The sequence below is a fragment of the Leptonychotes weddellii genome, chromosome 11 (assembly GCF_054177405.1).
Source record: "Leptonychotes weddellii isolate Sample4059 chromosome 11, ASM5417740v2, whole genome shotgun sequence".
In the NCBI taxonomy this organism is placed as follows: domain Eukaryota; kingdom Metazoa; phylum Chordata; class Mammalia; order Carnivora; family Phocidae; genus Leptonychotes; species Leptonychotes weddellii.
The window spans coordinates 15,781,832-15,802,641 of NC_138379.1; the positions used below are offsets into that span (position 1 = coordinate 15,781,832).

The following is a 20,810-nucleotide window of genomic DNA, read 5'->3' on the forward strand; positions in this document are numbered from 1 at the left end:
CCAACTTCTTAATTTCCATTCCCTTTTCCTTGTTCAGACCAAAAGAGGAAGGGGAAAAAGTTATTTTTTAGTTGAAAATAAATTTTTTAAAAAAGAAAATAGCAACTGGTTTGCTCATGAAAATAAAGTTGTATTTACTGCATATATATTTCCCAAAGTGTAATAGCTGGTGAAGAAGTCACTGTCATCCAGAGCTGCATGGACCACAACAGCAGCATCTGCAGAGAAGTGTGCTCTGTGCAGAACATTTGCCAAGTTGACCAGGGCAATGTCTTTATTGTGCCTAAAAGAGAAGGAGAGGAGCAATTAGGTGTTAGGAGAGAAGTGTGTGCTCCATGATTCCATATAACTACTTGATAAGGGAAAATTACATTTGAAGTTACTGAACTTAGGAAAATAACTTGGAGTGTACTGATAGATGGAGAAAATAATTTAAGAAAATCATACTGTTACATTTTTATGTAACTGATGGTGCTTATTCAATCTGACAGCTACAAATTTTGCCACAGAAATAAGGTCGGGCAGATATTTTATGATTTTAAAATGTATTTAGGGCTCATTATTTGCTTTGAGAAAAATTTAATTTATGCTAATTCCTCCAGGCAAGGTCCGTATATTCAAGTTTCAAATGAATCAGACAGAGGGTGTCTACATCATATATTTTTTCCTTAATAGAAATCAGAAGAATTTTGTGCTATTAACAACTGTGAACTCTTTGACTTCTGTCATATTTTTGTGATGGGACTAAATTCTTTGAACAGGGGTAGAGGAGAGTGTAAGTACAACACAATGCTTCTCCATACTGTTTTCTTACATACTGCTTCTTTTTTTTTTTTAATATATATTTTTTAAAAATTTATTTATTCGACAGAGAGAGAGAGAAGCGAGAGAGGGAATACAAGCAGGGGGAGTGGGAGAGGGAGAAGCAGGCTTCCCGCTGAGCAGGGAGCCCGATGCGGGGCTCGATCCAGGACCCCGGGATCATGACCTGAGCCGAAGGCAGCCGCTTAACGACTGAGCCACCCAGGCACCCCTTACATACTGCTTCTTTACCAGTCCTGAGATATGTGGAGAATCAGGAAGTCCAGAAAGGGAGAAATCTTACCTGGAAGAGAAGTGAAGTGCTCGCATGGCACATTCCACTACTTGATACGGCTCATTCTTTATTCTCCAATAAAATGAAGCCATGTTATACAGTACCCATGAGGAAGAATTCTAGAGATTAAACAAATAAGATGACAATCAAACACAACTTAACACACTTTCTTCGACTTAGAATGTTCAAAATGAGCACCTTCACAATTCAGTCTCTTCTGAAATTTAAGCTGAAGAATAAGACATTACACCAATGAATAAGCAGGGGACAAAGTACCAATAAACTACACCTGTCAAAAGAGCCGCCTGATCATCAGTTGGGCAAGTTAAGTGGCTTCAGGTGTCATCTCCACAGAGAGACCATTCAACTCCAAGCTCTTGTTCCAAGAGTTCGGAAATCAAGCTGAAAAGCCCACCAAATGGCCCAAACTTGTTGGCTCCTATTTCAGGACTTTAGAAGTTAGGACCTAACCTACTTAGAAATGCCAGTTGTTCTAACATGAAATTCCTGAAATTAATAGTTTCCTATTTATTTTTTTATTTTTATTTTTTTTTTAAAGATTTTATTTATTTATTTGAGAGAGAGAGAATGAGAGACAGAGGACGAGAGGGAAGAGGGTCAGAGGGAGAAGCAGACCCCATGCTGAGCAGGGAGCACGATGCGGAACTCGATCCCAGGACTCCAGGATCATGACCTGAGCCGAAGGCAGTTGCTTAACCAACTGAGCCACCCAGGCGCCCTCCTATTTATTTAAATATCTGAGTGAAGGTACATACATAAGCAAAAGACAGGTTTATCCTTTTGGAAATGATGAATTTTTATTTGTTCTTCTTTCATCTGTGTTCACAATACAAACCTTCACTGCTAAAAATTGTCTTTAGTATAGAGTAATAAGTCTATTACTTAGAAATTCAAATAGGTTTGCTCCTTCTGTGGCCTGGTTTTTTCATTTTGTAACATATACTAAATTTCAACCACATAGAGGTCAAAACAGTGAACTGGACCATGACAAAAACTCAACGTAAATAGTTGAAGCCCATGAAGAGAGATTTCAAATTCAGCATGGCAAAAAAAATCATACAAAGTAAAAAAAAAAAGAAAGTCATAAAGTTTAAGATAAACTGGGAAAAATATATATGACACCCATGGTTTATTATCTTTAATACATAAAGAGCTCTAAAAAGAAAGACAAGAATACAAGACAAAATACAAGAGAATATGGGCCAAAAACATGAACAGACAATTCAAAAGTACAAAACAATGGCCAATTAGCAGGAAAATAATGTAAAACTTAACAAAGAATATAAATAAAAAAAGATACAAATTTTCCTTTTACAAATTCGCAAAGATTAAAAAGAATACCAACACTCACTGTTGGCTATACTGTATATTAACTTCAGATATTAATTGTAGAAATGTTAGGTGAATACAGCATTTCTGGGGGACAGTTTGACAAGATTTGTGTAAAAAGCCTTAAAATATCATTACCCTTTGACGCTCAAAATTCCATTAAAATTTTATCTCAGGGGGTGCCTGGGTGGTTCAGTGGGTTAAGCGACCCAACTCTTGATTTCGGCTGAGGTCATGATCTCAGGGAAATGAGATCAAGCCCTGCATCAGGCTCAGAGTTTGGAGCCTGCTTAAAGAAGCTCTCAATCCCTCTCCCTGCCCACCACTGCCCCCATGTTCTTGCTGGTTCTTCTCTCTCTTAAAAAAAAAAAAAATTATCTTCAGAATAACTAAGTTTTAACTATAAAGATGTGTAAAAATAAAAATACAAAAGACTACATTGTAAGACAGTAATTATCTGAGTGTTTTTTTACTTCCTCTTTTACAGATTTTTTAATATAGTCTGAATTTTTTCCATGAGGACAAATTGTTTTCTTCAAAAATAGTTATTTTTAAGATTAAAACTAAGTATAATTCTGCATTAATCAGCCTTAAGTATTCTTTTCAAGGAATGTATAGGATTTGCAAGTGATGCAAATGAGGGTATAACACTTGTGTAAGTGGTTAAGGGATATGTGTCACGGTCTTTCAGAAGTGACTTACAACTTGGGTTTCAGTCTGTTTTGACAGCCCTTTGAGAAAGTTTTTTTTTCAAATCAACAAATGCTTTGATTTTTATCTCTTATATTCAGACTTTATGTTGTGAGTTGGGACCAAAAAATCTATTACAAATTCTACATGAACAAGTGAAAACACCGTGATTAAGTAGAATACTCTGTACATCATAGTATATTGGAAGTAAGGGAAAAATATATATATATATTTTTTAAGATTTTATTTATTATTTATTTGAGACAGAGAGAATGAGAGACAGAGAGCATGAGAGGGAGGAGGGTCAGAGGGAGAAGCAGACTCCCTGCCGAGCAGGGAGCCCGATGCGGGACTCGATCCCGGGACTCCAGGATCATGACCTGAGCCGAAGGCAGTCGCTTAACCAACTGAGCCACCCAGGCGCCCGGGAAAAATATATCTTTAAAGAACTTTTTCTGTTAGATTTCTCATAAAATTTCCCTCACAAATCTATAAATGTTTGAATGTCACTATCAATACTTTCTTCTTTTCTTGAACACTTTTTTTCCTTGGCTCTTAGGAGACCACATTCTTCTGGATACCCTTTCGGATCTCTTCTGCTGGCCTCTCCCCCTTTGCTTGACAGCTAATTGTGGGAGGACCAAGGACTCAGAGTAGCCTCGTCTCAAACTTCACTCTCCTCCAGATGACCTCATCTAGTCCCATGGCTACCAACACTCCCTACTTAATTATCCTCTCTCTATATATCCAGCTCTGACCCCTCCTGGAGCTCAAGTCTCATTTAGGTATTTCAAATTTAATGTGACCAAAACAGACTCTATCTTCTTTTCCTCCACCCCAACCTTGCTCCTTCTTCAAGTTGCTCATGCCAAAACTTCAGGAATTATCCTCAATTCCTCTTTCCCCTCATACCCTACATCTAACTCATCAGCTTCTAAACTTCTAAATGTTTCCTGAAATAGTTTAAGTCCCTCCATTTCCAATACTAACCATTCTAGTCCAAACTATGTCATCTCTCTCCTGAACTACTGCCCATAGCCTTAGAACTGATCTCTCTGTTTTCAGTTTGGGTCCCTTCAGTCATTTCTCCATCTAAGTTTAAGAGTATATTTTAAAAAATATTAACTAAATTATGTCATTCCTCTGCTCTAGCTTCCCAGCACTCAGGTCTCAGCACACAGAGTCCTCACCCTAGCTTTCAGAGGCCTACTTATTATGGCCCTGGTCTACTTCTCTGGCTGAATTCCCTATCATCCTCTCCTCTGCTCACCAGGCTCCAACCTTACTGACCTTCACCTGTTACAGATTGAATCTTTGTGTCTCTCCCTGCCACCCCCCCCGCCCCCATTTCTATGTGGAAGCCCTAACCCAGTGTGACTATATGTGAAGACAGGGCCTGGGAAGAGGTGATAAAGGTTAAATGAGGTCCTAAGAGTAGGGCCCTAATCCAATAGGGCCAGTTCCCTCATAAGAAGAGGAAGACATACCAGATCTCTCCCCCCACACATACAGAGAAGGGGACATGAGAGGACCCAGTGAGAAGGTGGTCATCTGCAAAGCAGGAAGAAAGTCCTCAGCAGGAACCGAATCAGCCAGCACCTTATCCTGGACTCCCCAACCGCCACAATTATAAGAAAGAAGTTTCTGTTGTTTCAGCCACCCAGTCTGTGGTATTTTATGATGGCAGCCTGAGCAGACTACTATACTACTGAGCTCATTAAAGGCTTCAGAGCCTTTGCCTTGCCTTAGAATGCTCTTCCTTGATCTCAGACAGTTGGTTCCTTCTTCTCATTCAGATATTGGCTTAAATTTCACCTTTCCAGAGAGGATGATCCCAACTGTTCAATCTAAAGTAGCCACACAATTACCCTCTATTTTAATTTTCTATAGAGAACTTACCACTATGATCTACTTTCAACTAACCATCCCTTGAAGGATATTTTAAATCCTAGGCCAGTTTTCCTAGGTAGTTTTTATTACTCATCAAGTTCTGGGCTGCAATGTTTTACATTACCTTCAGAAAAACAAGAAGACAGTAACTTAACTACAAAATCATATATATATATATATATACACACATACACACACACGTATATATATATGACGTATTTGAATAAACTCATGTTGCCCTTTCACATTTGAATAAACTCTATATAAATGTTGCCCTTTCACATTTTACTTAGTACCATTATAATACTGCTTAAAAACTAGCCTCCATTTTGGGGTGCCTGGGTGGCTCAGTCGGTTAAGCCTTCTGCTCTTGGTTTTGGCTCAGGTTGTGATCTCGGGGTCGTGTGACTGAGCCCTGCATCAGGCTCCATGGAGCCCCTTGAGATTTTCTCTCTCTCCCTCTTCCTCTGCCCCTCCCCCCGCTCTCGTGTGCTTGCTTGCTCTCTCACGCTCTTTCAAATAAATAAATAAGTAAATAAGTATCTTAGAAAAGAAAAGAAACTAGCTTGCATTTTATGATACAACTCAGGCACAGAGAAGAGTAAAAAAAAAAAACAAAAAACAAAACTGTTTTCTAAATTCCCACATGTTATGAGGAATGATACATTTAATTTCTTGGGTCCTATTACACAATTCCCTATTTCATGTTTTTAAAAGTAGATGGTACCTTAAAAGAAAATTTTAAGACTTTATTGATGGTGGTGATTCTTTTCTTGTCCAGAGAACAGTGACGATCTATGTATTGGGTAGATATTTCAAAGACACTAATGTTAAATTTTCTTTCACATTCAAAATATATAATCTAGCCTATAAGCCCTGCTGCTTATCTTGGCTTATAATTTGCTTTTTCATGAATTGGTTTATTTTTTTATTTTTTAAAGATTTTTTTATTTATTCATTTGACAGAGAGAGACACAGTGAGAGAGGGAACACAAGCAGGGGGAGTGGGAGAGGGAGAAGCAGGCTTCCCGCTGAGCAGGGAGCCCGATGTGGGGCTCGATTCCAGGACCCTGGGATCATGACCTGAGCCAAAGGCAGACGCTTAACGACTGAGCCACCCAGGCGCCCCTTGAGTACCCATTTTTATTTATTTATTTGACAGAGAGAGACACAGCAAGAGAGGGAACATAAGCAGGGGGAGTGGGAGAAGCAGGCTTCCCACCAAGCAGGGAGCCTGATGCAGGGCTCGATCCCAGGACCCTGGGATCATGACCTGAGCCGAAGGCAGACACTTAACGACTGAGCCACCCTGGTGCCCTTCATGAATTAGTTTAAATAAACCTTTGGCATCCCTTCCTGGTAGAGAGGACTAGACTACCAATGTTTCTCCCTAGCTTTGAACTACATAGTTTACATTAATGTAATCATAAAAATCATTCTCTAGACAAAAACAATCTAGACAGGTTATTTTCTGAGAAAAAAAGATCTTTTGTGCACCGAGTCTCCAGCTCTTTCAATCACTGATGACTTACCTTCTGCAGGCCTTCATGAATGAGGTGACCTATATCATCTATATTTCTTCCTAGTCGTTTAGATAAATATGTGAAGACTGGATCTTCTTTAGGTAATAGAGGTGCAGAAAGATTAACTCTCTCTTGTACACCCTGAAGAGAAGAAGAAAAAAATTGAAAAAACAAAACAAAACCACATACACAGAAAAAAGAGATCACAAGATAAAAGCTCACAAGTAACTCAGTATCTTATAGCACTTATTTTAAAGGAGTTTTAAGAAATAGGAGATGTTTGTAAAATTATAAAGCTGTTTGGAAAGGGAGAAGAAAAAATATTTATAAGCAAGAGACTAAATTACAGAAAAAATGGAAAAAAAAAAAATCCCAAATCTCTCTACTTACTCGCAGGTGTTGAAAAGCATGTATACTATATGGAAGTTCTAGAATTTTGGTACAATCAGGTTGCTCAGGGTCCGGAGGGACAGGAGATTCTGTGTCTATATAATCTTCAGGGCTAAAATCAAGAAGCCGGGAGCAATAAATGAATGAAAGGTGAAAAAATGTCTAATTTTTCCCTAACTGAACTATATTCTCATAGCATCTCATCTTTACAACCAGTATTAGTCATCATTCAACCTTTTTCATGCAGCAACTGTTGGGAGGCAGTATTTTAGGAGTTTAACTTAAAGGAGATAAATCAAGAGACAGAAAATAGTAGGTAGACCAAAGAATGTTACGATTATGAGCTTTTTAAAAGTTTTTTTAATATTCTTCCCAGAAATGTTAAACCAATTTACACTTCTGTTTTCAGCCTCTCCACATTTTTACCAGTTACTGATTTTTAAATATTTTTCCCCATTTGATAGGTGAAAACTATCTAAATGGTTTATTTTGTACTTATTTGATCATTACTGAGAGAGAGAGGTTTTCCACATGTTTATTGGCCATTTGTATTTCTTTTACTATAAATTGTTCAATCTTCTGTGGTATTAAGTATTTTTAATTGATATTTAAGAATTCTATGTGTAGTGTATTTTGAACTTTCAAATTTCGATAAACTCATCTGTGATTGGAGCTTATTCTCATTAGATAAATAATTTCTTATTGATTTGAGAAAGGTCTATTCAAGAAAACGTTAATTTTATTTCTGGAAAGAGAATTTCTTTACCTGATGTCTTTGCTTTCCAAAGTTATGTATGTGCCATCATACAGATCCAGGTCCCCTAAGGGCACTTTGGCTTTGATGCAGTCTGGATCTTCTTTATTATGTCTCTGTTCCAGTCCTGTATCTCTGTCCTCATTCTCTTCTATATGAATTTTTTGAGCAACTAATTGCTTCTGTTGAGAAGATAATGAGAACACAATGGATTTTTCTAATATCTCAGTCTAGATACCACATAAGAGAAAGGAGAATTTAAAATCCTCTATGTGAAGGAAGACAAGGATTCTGAACAAAGTAGTCCCCCCTTATCTGTAAGGGTATCTTCCAAGACTCCCAGTGGATGCCCGAAACCATGGGTAGTACCAAACCCTATATATATTGTATTTTTTCCTATACATATATACCTATAATGAAGTTTAATTTATAAATTAAGTACAGTAAGAGATTAACAATAATTATAAAATAGAACAATTACATTATACTGTAATAAAAGTTATGTGAATGTGGTCTCTCTCTCAAAATATCTTACTGTACTTATCCTTCTTGTGATAATGTGATATAATAAAATGCCTACATGATAAGAGGAAATGAAGTGAATGACGTAGGCATTGTGACATAGTGTTAGACTATTATTGACCTTCTGACGATAGGTCAGGAGGAGGATTATCTGCTTCTGGACCACAGTTGACCCATGGGTTACTGAAACCACAGAACGCAAAACTGTGGATAAGGGGGAATTAATTAGTTGATAATAAATAAGCTTCTCTAAACAAGTGTCCATATATAGAAAGTAACAGTATATGACATTTATGATAATGGCAGCTGAATACCTTCATAATAGGATCTCTGACTACCTATAAACTGCATCTATCAACTTAACTTCCCTGGAACAGAATGGCTCAGCAATTAAAACTACCTTGAATTGTCCACACATCATATTTCAGCCCTTCAAGACATCCAGCATGTTGATACTGTGGACTGGAATAATTTCCCCTAATGCCCTGTATTCCAGGTGAATTCCTGCTACTCACAATTTTTTTTCTTCAAACATATAGAGGAATTACATAAAAACCTAAGTTTCCACCACCCACCCACATCTACCATATGATAACATTTGCCATACTCATTTCAGATTTTTTAAAAAGGAAAAATAAGGTAGTCGAACCCTTTCTTTACTGCCTTCAAAATCCCTCTCTCCCTTCCCAAAGTTACCACTATCCTGAATTTGTTTGATGTATCACTTCTGTGTATATCTTTATAAAATATTACTATATTACTCTTATTCTCTTAAAATATTATATATATATATGCATATATATCCATATATATGTCCCAAATCAACATCTAGCATTGCTTTCCAAGCTTAAAACCTTTATGTAAACAGTATCATCCTATATCATTTTACAACTTATTTTTTAACTTTGTTTTTAGTATTTATCTACAGTGATCAGTATAGCTCTAAATTTTTCATTTTAACAGATGTATAAAAATGTATTTATCCATTTTTCTATAAACCTTTAGGTTGTTTATCTTTTTGCTATTAAAAATGCTGTGACAGGGGAGCCTGGGTGGCTCAGTCGTTAAGTGTCTGCCTTCAGCTCAGGTCATGATCCCAGGGTCCTGGGATCGAGCCCCGCATCGGGCTCCCTGCTCAGCAGGAAGCCTGCTTCTCCCTCTCCCAACCCGCCTGCTTGTGTTCCCTCTCTCGCTGTGTCTCCCTCTGTCAAATAAATAAATCTTTAAAAAAAAAATGCTGTGATATTCTTTTTTTTTTTTTTAACGATTTTATTTATTTATTTGAGAGAGAGAGAATGAGAGAGAGCACATGAGAGGGGTTAGGGTCAGAGGGAGCAGCAGACTCCCTGCCGAGCAGGGAGCCCGATGCAGGATTTGATCCAGGGACTCCAGGATCATGACCCAAGCTGAAGGCAGTCACTTAACCAACTGAGCCACCCAGGTGCCCCAAAAATGCTGTGATATTCTTATAAAAGCCTCCTTGTGCACATGTGTAAAAGACCCAGAAGGGGTAAAAATATGGGATGCAGGGGTCATATGGGATGCACATTTTCTGATTTAGACACTGTCAATCTGTTTTTTAAAGTTGTTATAACCACTAGGATTCTACCAACAGATTATCATAATACCCATATCCCCACAAACTTACCATCATCACATTTTTAGTTTATGTCAATTTGATGGGCATTAAATGTTATGATTATTGGGGTAGACTGTATTACTATTAATGCATCTGCTGCAACTCCTTACAAAGGAGTCAACACATCACTGTTCTGCTTAACTCAGATGTGGCCAGTATGACTTACTTTGACAAATTTAACATGAGACGTGCCATTGAATCCTCTCAAGGGAAACATCTTTTAGAGCCAGTGTATGCTTTACTGTGCTCTTTCTTTTCCCTCAGGTACTCAGAATGGCAATATGCCAGACAGTGGCTGTTCTGTCAGCCTGGGTTCTGGCATTTGGACCAGAGTGATATTTAGTATGACCTTATTGTTTTAAGCCATGAAGATTACTGGGATGTTACTAAATGATCTGTTTCCACTTACTCATTCCCTCCTGACTCTTTTCCTGTAGGTAGGCTATACTATATACTGCCCTATGACGTCAGGCTTGCCCATGTGACTTGATCTGGACGATGGAATGTGAGTAGAAATGATGTCACTTCTAAGCAGAAACTTTAAACAGGCTTGTATGTTTGGTTACTCTTCCTTGAGCCTCCATCTTCCTCCATGAAACAGCACTGAGATTTTTGGGACTGTTTGTTACCAATGCAAAAGTTGTCATCCACTACAAAATGTAGCCATCTTAACTAATGCAATCATTAATGTGACTGAACATATTTTCATATGTTTATGAGATATTTTGTAACTTGACCTTCCAAGTCTGCCTATTTTTCCCCCGTTTTTTTTTTTATTGATTTGTAGAAATTTATGAAGAGTGATTCTGTAAACTCATTCCTTATCAGTTATAGGTACTGCAAATATCTTCTCCCAGCTTATAGCTTATGTTTTAGTTTTGTTCATGGTGTCACTTGCTAAAGAGAAGCTTTTAGTCTTAAGATGGTCAAAACTATCAGTTGTTTTCTTAATTGTAATTTCTACGTTATTTAAGGAATCCTTCCCTATCCGAATGTCATAAATAAAATATTTACTGATGAAAAACTTAAAGTAATAAGGTAAGGGCAAGCACTAGAATAACAGAAATGTAATCTATAGTTTTAATCCTTGTAATTTATTTGTTAAACAAGTTGTGTCATTTGTTCTGCAGAGTCTGCCACTCTACAGGATTTTGCTGACTGTATCTCCTAGGTTCATTTAATGAGTCCCTTTCTTTGTCCTCTGTATTTCCTGAATATTGATAGCAGGATCCAGGGGTTCTTAACTCTTTCATGTCACAGACTTCTTTGGCAGTCTAATGAAACCTGTAGACCCCTTTCATTTTTTAAATACATAAAAAAAAAAATACAGAGGGGCGCCTGGGTGGCTCAGTTGGTTAAGCGACTGCCTTTGGCTCAGGTCATGATCCTGGAGTCCCTGGATCGAGTCCTGCATCGGGCTCCCTGCTCGGCAGGGAGTCTGCTTCTCCCTCTGACCCTCCCCCCTCTCATGTGCTCTCTCTCCATCAAATAAATAAATAAAATCTTTAAAAAAAAAAAATAGAATGACAAAGGAAATCAATTATACTGAAAATACTACTTGAAAGGTAGCAATACTCTTAAATTTTTAGTATGTTTGCCCATAAATTTTCTAACAGGATTTTAATTTATTCAATTAGTTCTACCTTCTAAACATGACAGAAGAGTCTAACGGGCTTTACCTAATCACTAAACATGCTTCAACCCAACTATGTATTATTTTTACCTAGCTTTACCTTTCAAAGTGCAAAAAATAAATAATTAAATAAGTTTAGCAACTTCTTCATCAGTATTTTTACTCATCATTATACATCCTATGCATATCTACTGGGTTTACTTTTCTTCTTGTAGAAGTACATCTTCGATTTTTTTTTAAAAGGGAGAGTCTGCAGTAAGTAAACTCTTTGTCAGAAAACATCTTTGTTTTGCCCTCACTCTTGAATGACGGCTTACAGGAACATAAAATTCTAGTTTGACTGATTTTCCCTTAGCACTCTGAGGCTACTCCTGCACTGTCTTCTGGTACTTTAAGAAGTCCATCTCGTTGTCTCGACTTTGTAGATAAATGGTATTACTTAGTTTCATGGCCTTAAGTCTGTATTTCAATGTCTAACAAATACACATCTGCAGCCTGTACCTTTACCCCAGAGTCCCAACTACCTTAATCAAAAACTGATGGAATCAACGTTTTTCATTTTTGTTTTCATTGACATGGTGAATGGCATTTTCCTCCTTCACATACTCTCATTTAAGTCTCTTTATATTATATAATACTGCCTCTTAAAAAAAGAACAGCAATAAACATATACAATGTGTATATGCATCTGAAAATAAAATCTATTTTCTGCACCACTGCATTCTTTGAACACCGTGTTTAAATAAAAACAGATAAAGCTTCCAAGCATGAAGCAGTATAAATACACCTATTGTCTTATTCCTACTTTTTCAGATAACTGATGTTGTTTGTTATTAAGCAAAATCAGTTTATGGAAATCAGTGATAGAAACAAAAAGGTCGCACTTTATTAGTACGAATAGATTTCAAGTTTTCAAAGTGCAAAGTGATTAATGCTTTCACCTCATCATAAAAAACACACAATAACAAGACCCTACTTGGGAATTAATAAAAAAATATATTTTTTATAGAGTACTGAAACCATTTTTCCTTTTTGTATTTTACCCAAACTCTCCTTCTAAGCATATGCAGAGAGATTATTCTTTTTCATACTTGATGGAAAAACTTACACATGGAACCCCTGTTCAAGGATATAGTCAGTCAAGAATCAGGCAAAACCCAGATTAGTCTTTTTCTCTTACTATTGCTCAAATGTCATTCCAATTAGATGTTACTTTTAAAAATGTGATTAAAAGTATATATGAAACTGAGAAGAATCGGGCTTAAGAAATAATGAGCTTTCATTTTTCTTTGAATACAACAGCTCCTGTGAAATGCAACAAGTTTCAGTTGCATATCACATTCCCATTGCCTCACCTCCAATTCTTTGAGGTAGTTAACTGTTGTTTCTTGTCTCATTAATATGACTAAGTCATGGGGATGCTTCAAGTTCATTGGTGAATCCACCTGCAAGGAAGCAAGCAAGCAATAAATAAAGCTCAGATTTCATCAACATTTGTTTGGATTCATAAAGTTTCCTTTAATATGCTTTAAATTACTGTTCAACCACCATTATAATCAGTATTAGGTGCTCAGTAAAACTCAAGGGGTATTTCAAAAGCGATCGCACATAAATTTCAGCAAAGAGAATGACATGTTCAATAGCTGCCCCTTGAATTCCAACATTAAAGAGTAAGTTTTGAAGCTAATATTCTAACTTGGTCAGTCATATAAGAAATATTCAAGAAGAGAAGTATTTGGCAACAAATGATAAAGTAAATTCCTTAAAAAGTAATTCACACCTATAATAATAAAAAAGGAATTGTTTTGTCTTGACAGAACATTCCATATCTGAACAGGTTTAGAGTGATAAAAGGAAAATACTAAAAGCACCTATTTTTGAAGGTTATTTGTGGAAGCCATAAATCAAAGTTAATATAAAATAATCTTGAGATTTATTATTTACAACTCATGTTCTCTGGATCATAAACGGGTGACTATGTTGTTGAAGATGTAGGAAAAATGAACCCTCATATGCTAGTAGCAGGCTTATAAATTTGTTCTTGTCTAGAGGGTCATTTGACAACATGTATCAAAATGCTAAAAGTGCATACCTTTTGATATGGCAATATTAACTCTAGGAAACTATCCTACAGACATTCTTAAACAAGTAGGCAAAAATAAACACAAGGATGCTTACTACAACACTTTTAGCTGCAAAAAAAATTAAACACAACCTAAGTCCATAAATAAGGGAATAGGGAGGGGCGCTTGGGTGGCTCAGTTGGTTAAGCGTCAACTTTTATTCTCAGCTCAGGGTCATTATCTCAGGGTCATGAATTCAAGCCCTGCATTGGGCTCAACTGGGTGTGGAACATACTAAAAATAAAAAATAAGGGAATAGGGAAATCCACTATCTAAAATGGATATAGAAAGACTAGATCTACTGTCATGGAAGGATGTTCACAATGTATAATTAACTAAAAATAAAGAATAATAAGTATACTATGATATTTTGTTTAAGAAATTACATATATATATTTATAGATATAGATATAAACATGTCTCTATATGCACAAAACTAAGTAACTTTATAGTGGTTTCTTTTGGGAAGAGGGATTAGGAAGAGAGGCACACTCACGTCTATATAGTTGTATACTTTTAAACTGTTTATAATGTAGACATAGTACATTTATAATAAAGAAAAAACAACACACACGTGGACATACACACGTTTTTCGAATTTCAGAAAACTCTGACAGTGGCCTTGGTACCTAAGGGATGAGATAAAGTTCCTGCATCCCATGGTGCTAGACTGGAACTGTCAAATTATATACCAGCTCTTCAGGAAGTTCCACTTTGAGGAAAAACTATCTTTTTGTAACCTCTAAGAAACTGGTATCAACTCAATTAATCAAATTGAGAGCTAGCTTTTTTTTTTTAAAGATTTTATTTATTTTTTGAGAGAGAAAGAGAGCGAGCATGCGTGGGTGAGTCGGGGGAGGGGCACAGGGTGAGAGAGAATCTCCAGCAGACTCCATGCTGAGCACAGAGCCCTACCCAGGGCTCAATCTCATGACCCTGAGATTATGACCTGGCTTAACCAACTGAGCCACCCACGTGCCCCTAGAGCTAGCCTTTTAAGTGCAGAAGGTAGGCTTGCATAGATCTTGGTGATAAAAGAGTCTATTAAAAGAAAGATTTTAAAGAGAAGAAATAAAAACATGAAATAAAGTTGGACAGTTGCTTTAATAATATGCATTAAATTGGACAATGTTAAGTGACTACAGATAAAACTCATCTGCCTTTGCTCATTCTACCATCTCAGAGACACCAGAGGAAAAAGAGATGCTAATCCAGAGTAACTTCCATACTTTTATTGCAATTATCTGAACTACATAATTATTACTGTATAGTTGTGAATAATTATCATCGCCCATGGTCTTGCTTTTAAGATGAGATCCCTTCACTGCTCCCCTTGGCCTTCCCACTATATTGGAATCTATATCAAAACTGGACTCTGAATTTAAAAGGCATTAAAAATACAAAAGCAAAGCCTATAGTACTTGACCACCTGAGCTGTAAATCTCCTCTACCAAACAATCAAAGCTAGCAAAAGCCTACAAGCAAAATGCTAGGTTTATCTCAATAAGAAACAGAAAATTTTCAAATACTATGAAACTTTTCTTTTCATAGTATTTGAACATATGCCCAACAGTCAAATGCATGTAGGGCAGGGAAAGCTACTATAATGGATTGAATATGGACTGATTTAACTCCAAAGCCCATCGATCTTTTTTACAACAATGTAATAAATTACAGCACACCATAATTTTTATAGAAGAAAATGTAAAAGCTACAGCCAGTGGCCAGATTACAAAAGAACTTTTCATAAAGATGCCAAAGAAAGTCTGCTTACTTTGCTACTTTGTCCAGAACTTTAAGAGGTAACTATTTAGTACATAACTCTATAAGGATTTTTAAATGAGGTTTTTAGGGGAAAAAAAAAAACAACAAAAAACCCAACAAGATGGGGGAGGAATGAGGGAGTATGACACTCTAATTCCAAAATACCTAAACAATCTGTTCACCTGATATTTGGAGAACTGCAAGAGGAATGAAAGAATGAGATAAATGAAGATTTACACTGAAGAAATACTGAAAGCACACTCTTAGTTTTAGATTAAAAGGATACTAGCTAATCAGGGCTTTCTCATATTTAAATAGCATGGGATTGGCCAACATTCAATTGTGAGGAAGTATTTTTCATTTCCTTGAAGCTTTAAGTTCAACAAAGATATAAGAGCTAGAGGAGGTATAAAAGTAAAATTATTAGCAGAAGGAAGGAAGTGAGCCCACTGACAGCTGTGCTTCTCTTTTAGACATGGCAGCAAATGGCATGGATCTTTGCCAGACAAAGGCTGGTTGCAGATTTATAGCCTGACATGTATTTTTTATTGAGGTAACCTCAAGTTCTTACAAGTTAAGACTTTATAATTATCTTTGGCAAATGCCAATCGGCTTGAATTTCTCTCCTTTTGAATACCTCCCCTCCTTAGGTTACAAAAGAGAGTATGCCTGTAAAGACTACAACATCCATTCAGCCAATGAAGGTTTATTAAGCCTCTATAAACCAGGCCCACTATGTCAATATTTGAGGCCTATGTACTCCAATTTTATACACAATGTGAATGCCTTCAAAATCTTTAGCATTTAGAAGAGGCTGCTATAAGCCCAGGAGCAAAAAGTGACAGGAATTAGAGTGGTAGGTTAAAAAGGACATGACGTATACATAAGACCTCAAAGCACCTTATGGCTTTTTCACAAGGGACAAGCAACCCTACAAACGTCTGTTACTTCACAGCATAATAAATGATACTTGTAATGACCTGAATCATAAAGAAAAAGGAATTATTTTCAATTTGTTCTACTTAAGATGGTGAAAAATTATGAAATATATTTTAGAGCAAAGTTATACTGAAGGGTAAAGCTGACCAAATATTTGGAAATGAGCTATATGAAACTGTATTATACAGAATGATTCATTCTCTAAGAGTTCTCAATTCAATTTCATTTTTCTTTGAATACATTATATAAGTACATGTGTCCAATTATATATAACAGCAGTAAATATCTTACTCATATCAAGTTCATTTTCATATATTTCAAAATTTGCTGCTGTCTTTATCATTAATATCTACATTTCTAATCTGGAGCCCTACCTCTGTGAATTCAATAAATTCACATGGTAACAGGGGAATGTCACTATATAAGGATAATTACTTCACTGTCAAATCAAATAAAGGGTGAACATTTTAAACTTAAAATAACCAGTCTAAGGGTATAAACATTTTTGAGTTCTACAAAAGCATGAGTGAGTCCATCACTTTCCACTGGTCCTTTATGACAGGATATTGATCATTTCCATTATAATATTAATTCCAGCTCTCATATGCAACTTATTCTTCACATATGCTGAACATTCTTTTTTTTTTTTTTTTTTAAAGATTTTATCCATTTATTTGACAGAGAGAGAGAGAGACAGAGAGAGAGGGGACACAAGCAGGGGGAGTGGGAGAGGGAGAAGCAGGCTTCCCGCTGAGCAGGGAGCCCGATGTGGGGCTCGATCCCGGGACCCCGGGATCACGACCTGAGCCGAAGGCAGACGCTTAACCATCTGAGCCACCCAGGCGCCCCCATATGCTGAACATTCTTACCTCTTACTTTTTGATGGTATTCAAATGAGTACACGAGAGCAGCATTACTGAAATCTTATATTACGCCGTACCCATTTTTAAAAAATTCCCTTTAATTAGAAACTAGGGATGGAATATTTTAAATCTTTTATTCAGAATTTTGGATTATTTACTGAGACAGTATGATGGAAAACATAAATAAAAATCTTCAAAGCAATGAAGATTTTACCTCTACTTTAAGTGATCCCACTTAGTGGGTATTTCTAGTGTTTGCTATCTAGTATCTGCAATTCCCTTCTTGTGGAAAAAACACCTGCCTTGCTCGGCTGGAAGCATCTTTCCCCACATGGGAAGTCCTAATCCCAGTGAATTCCTTTCCCTTGGTCATGGTGATTATCTCTGAGAAGGGACATCAACCAAGTGGTCAGTTGGCACTAAAGAGACTGTAATCTAGAACTTCTGTTTGAGTTATGGGGACCAGTCATCTTGTATTCACAGGGGCCTGAGTATGGGGTTAAAGAAATGGAGAAATGAAGACAGAGAACAAACCTATCATGGTTATACTGTTTCAGCCATGGATCAAACTGTATCTGCAACACTTAGAATTTGTTCAAACATTCCGATAAAAATTTTCAATATAGAAGTCTTGATGCTATTTCTAAACATCTGCTGAATTTTCTTAAGCCCTCTGCCTAGGGCATCCTCTTACTCTTGTGGCTCTTTTCAGACTTTCTCTCCCTTTGCACATGCTAATTCTCCTACTTGGAACACTCCTACTTGGAACATAACCTTATGCTTTTGGTGAAAGCCAAATGACTGGGCTCAAATGACATTTCTCTTGTGAAATGCGAGCTCTTCTTCTGAGCTCGCACAGTACTCTTCACATGCTTCTTTAATAGTGTTTATTATATTGTTTAATTATTGTATGTCTGTCTCTCCAAAAAAATTTTTTTTTGTATTCCTCTTTCTACTTCCAGTACTTAATAGGCTTTCAGGTACATGTCAGACACTTAATACACTGTTGATTGCTTGATGAAGTTGTCTGATGTCACATCTGTTAGCGAATCCATCTCCACCGGCATTATCATTCAGTGATGACTATCTGTAAAGGAGGCCTATGGCTAGGCCTCCAGGAATCATGACAAAATAAGTCCTTAACAGGTCTATGACTAGCTGTGTGACCTAAAGCAAATCACTTTCCCTGCATAGGCTTCTATTTCCTCATCTATAAACTGAGGGGACCCAACCTGATGACTTCTAAACTTACACTTTTCATATCCTACCTCCATAAAAGATTTAACATTACCATAAAAGCATCACATTTTTTTTTTACCAGTCTCATGCACCACTGAAGTAATCTAATGTTCAAATGAATGAAATGATCATTCTTCCAATTTGCCCGGATAAATCTGTACTCATTCTAGGTAGGGACTCTTTCCAAAGCTGCAGCTAAAAGCTTCTTTTCAAACTGTCAATTTGTCAAATTAAACCAAGGTTCCAATTAGCAGTGGCTATTTATTTCTGAGCAGTTAGGTTGCTCATTGTATCATGGGCAAAATTAGCTCTCCTGTCCTTATGCCACTTAATTCTAACAAAGTTCAACTGAAAAAAAAAATCTCTTTTCTGATCATAAGCTAAATATGTATGTTATTGAAAAACAAACATATTATGGATAATATAAAGAAAATTAAAGTTACTGGAAATGTCACCTTCCGAGATACCTGTTGTCAGATAACTATGTCAGGATAACCTCAACGCACGCACGCAGGCACACACACAGAGCTAGGTAGATAAATATTTTTACAAAAACAGGATCATATTTACTATATTGTATCCTTCCCTTCTTCACTCTTTCTTAAATTTTATCAGATTTCTTCCTCAGGAATATAGATCTACATCATCCTATTTAGTTAATATTATATTAAAGTTATTTATCCAGTTTCCCACTAATTAAAATATGGGCTTTTAGTTATTCTCCCTTTTTAACAATATTGAGATGAGTATCCTTATAAATTTTTTTGATTGCTGCCTAATTATTTTCTTCCTAAAAAAGGAACTGCTAGGTTAAAGGGACTGCACTTTTAAATTTATATTTTTTGCTAGTTTTTCTCCAGAATAGCTGAATCAACTTAAATTCCTAACAGTCACTGAGTTTCTACACACTCTTAAGAACACAGGGAAAAGGGTGAATACATTTTAATCTCTTTATTGGCCATAGGTATTTCTTCTTTTGTGCACTTACAAAAAAATCTTCCTCATTGCCTCACTTTAAATCCATCTGATAGTTTACATCACAATTTTATGAATGGTGGTTTCTAGATGGTGGGACTCTAGGTGATTATCTTGTTTTCTGCCTTTTTCTAAAACAAACACGTATTTCTTTTTTTTTTTTTAGTGTTATCTACCGGTCTTTTTTGAAAATGAAACTTTAAGAGTGCTATACATGTATTTTTAAACAGAAAACAACTGTAATGACAAATAAGCTTAGGTCTGAGGAACAGTCTTGTAGCTTTTCCTTATATATTCATAGAGAAAAAGTTCCTCTCCCCTATGTGGGGCCAGGCAAAACACTTCAAAAAGGTAACATCTTTTGTATTTTCTTGTTCCTTACCTTACTCTCCTCAGATTTTTATCCTTATTTCAAATCTAGTTCACTACCATTTTCAAATGACTGCCCAAACTACCCTCACCTTTGTGACTCCTGTCAGGCGAATACAGGGGCAAGCAAGATGAGTTTAGAGGGATGGAATGAGGGAGACAGAAGTCTGTTGCCTGACTTTGCATGCAATTCTTTCTTTAGGATTTAAGTCTAACCATCATGGACCTGCACCTTCCTCCAGGTCAAGAGAAGTGCAAGTTCACAAACAAAATACCAGTCCAGCCTCGCCTCTTGAGAGGGACTTACATGGGCTCCTGGTTATAATAATTTTCAAAACTCTAATATAGGAGATCTTTTACTAGAAATACTATCAGATCAATAAAACACTATCATTATGAACTGTCAGGACTTGGAAATATTTTTGTTAAAGATGATTTTTTTTTTTGCCATTAGGATACTGTACAATATGGAATTTTAAAGAGAAATTTAAAAACATGCCTCAGTTTTATATCAGAAATCAGGTTATCAAAACTAAAATAAACTTTAAACAAACAAAAATACTAAATCTTAATCATCACATGAATTTTAATGGCCTTATACCTCTATTTTCTAATGTTTTACCCTCAGATTTTACCTTCTCATTTTCACAGTTCTTGAAAGATAAAGTTGTAAATGCTTAAATGCACTTAAAACAATCTAGGTATTTGAAGTATATCATACAGCTATAATCTAGATTGGACCATGTACGGTGTTGCAGCCAGTTTTTTTAAACACTTTCTATTTATTTATTTAGAGAGAGGGGGAGAGAGAGAGAAAGCACAAGTGGGAGAGGCAGAGGGAGAGCCAGTCTCAAGAAGACTCCTGAGCAGGGAGCCTGACACGAGGCTCAATCTCATGACCTGGAGATCATTACCTGGGCCGAAATCAAGGACACTTAACCAACTGAGCCACCCAGGCGCCCCTGTTGCAGCCAATTTTATGAGAACATTCATATCACACAATCACCATGTCCTAACTGAAAGCAAGTTAATAACCATTTTCAACATGAAC

General features: G+C 36.5%; 1 protein-coding gene across 5 annotated transcripts in view; it reads right to left on the bottom strand.

Annotated features, from left to right (window-relative positions):
- Positions 1 to 20,810, bottom strand: part of TTC17 (tetratricopeptide repeat domain 17) — a 118,324-nt gene that overhangs the window by 83,281 nt on the left and 14,233 nt on the right. For all 5 annotated transcript variants that reach the window (XM_006728795.3, XM_006728794.3, XM_031020524.2 and 2 more), the window contains exons 2-7: positions 12,843 to 12,932; positions 7,706 to 7,875; positions 6,940 to 7,051; positions 6,559 to 6,690; positions 1,106 to 1,215; positions 139 to 283 (exon numbers count right to left, since the gene is read on the bottom strand). In XM_006728795.3, the coding sequence (XP_006728858.1) occupies positions 139 to 283; positions 1,106 to 1,215; positions 6,559 to 6,690; positions 6,940 to 7,051; positions 7,706 to 7,875; positions 12,843 to 12,932 (759 nt within the window). The remainder of the gene's footprint in view (positions 1 to 138; positions 284 to 1,105; positions 1,216 to 6,558; positions 6,691 to 6,939; positions 7,052 to 7,705; positions 7,876 to 12,842; positions 12,933 to 20,810) is intronic.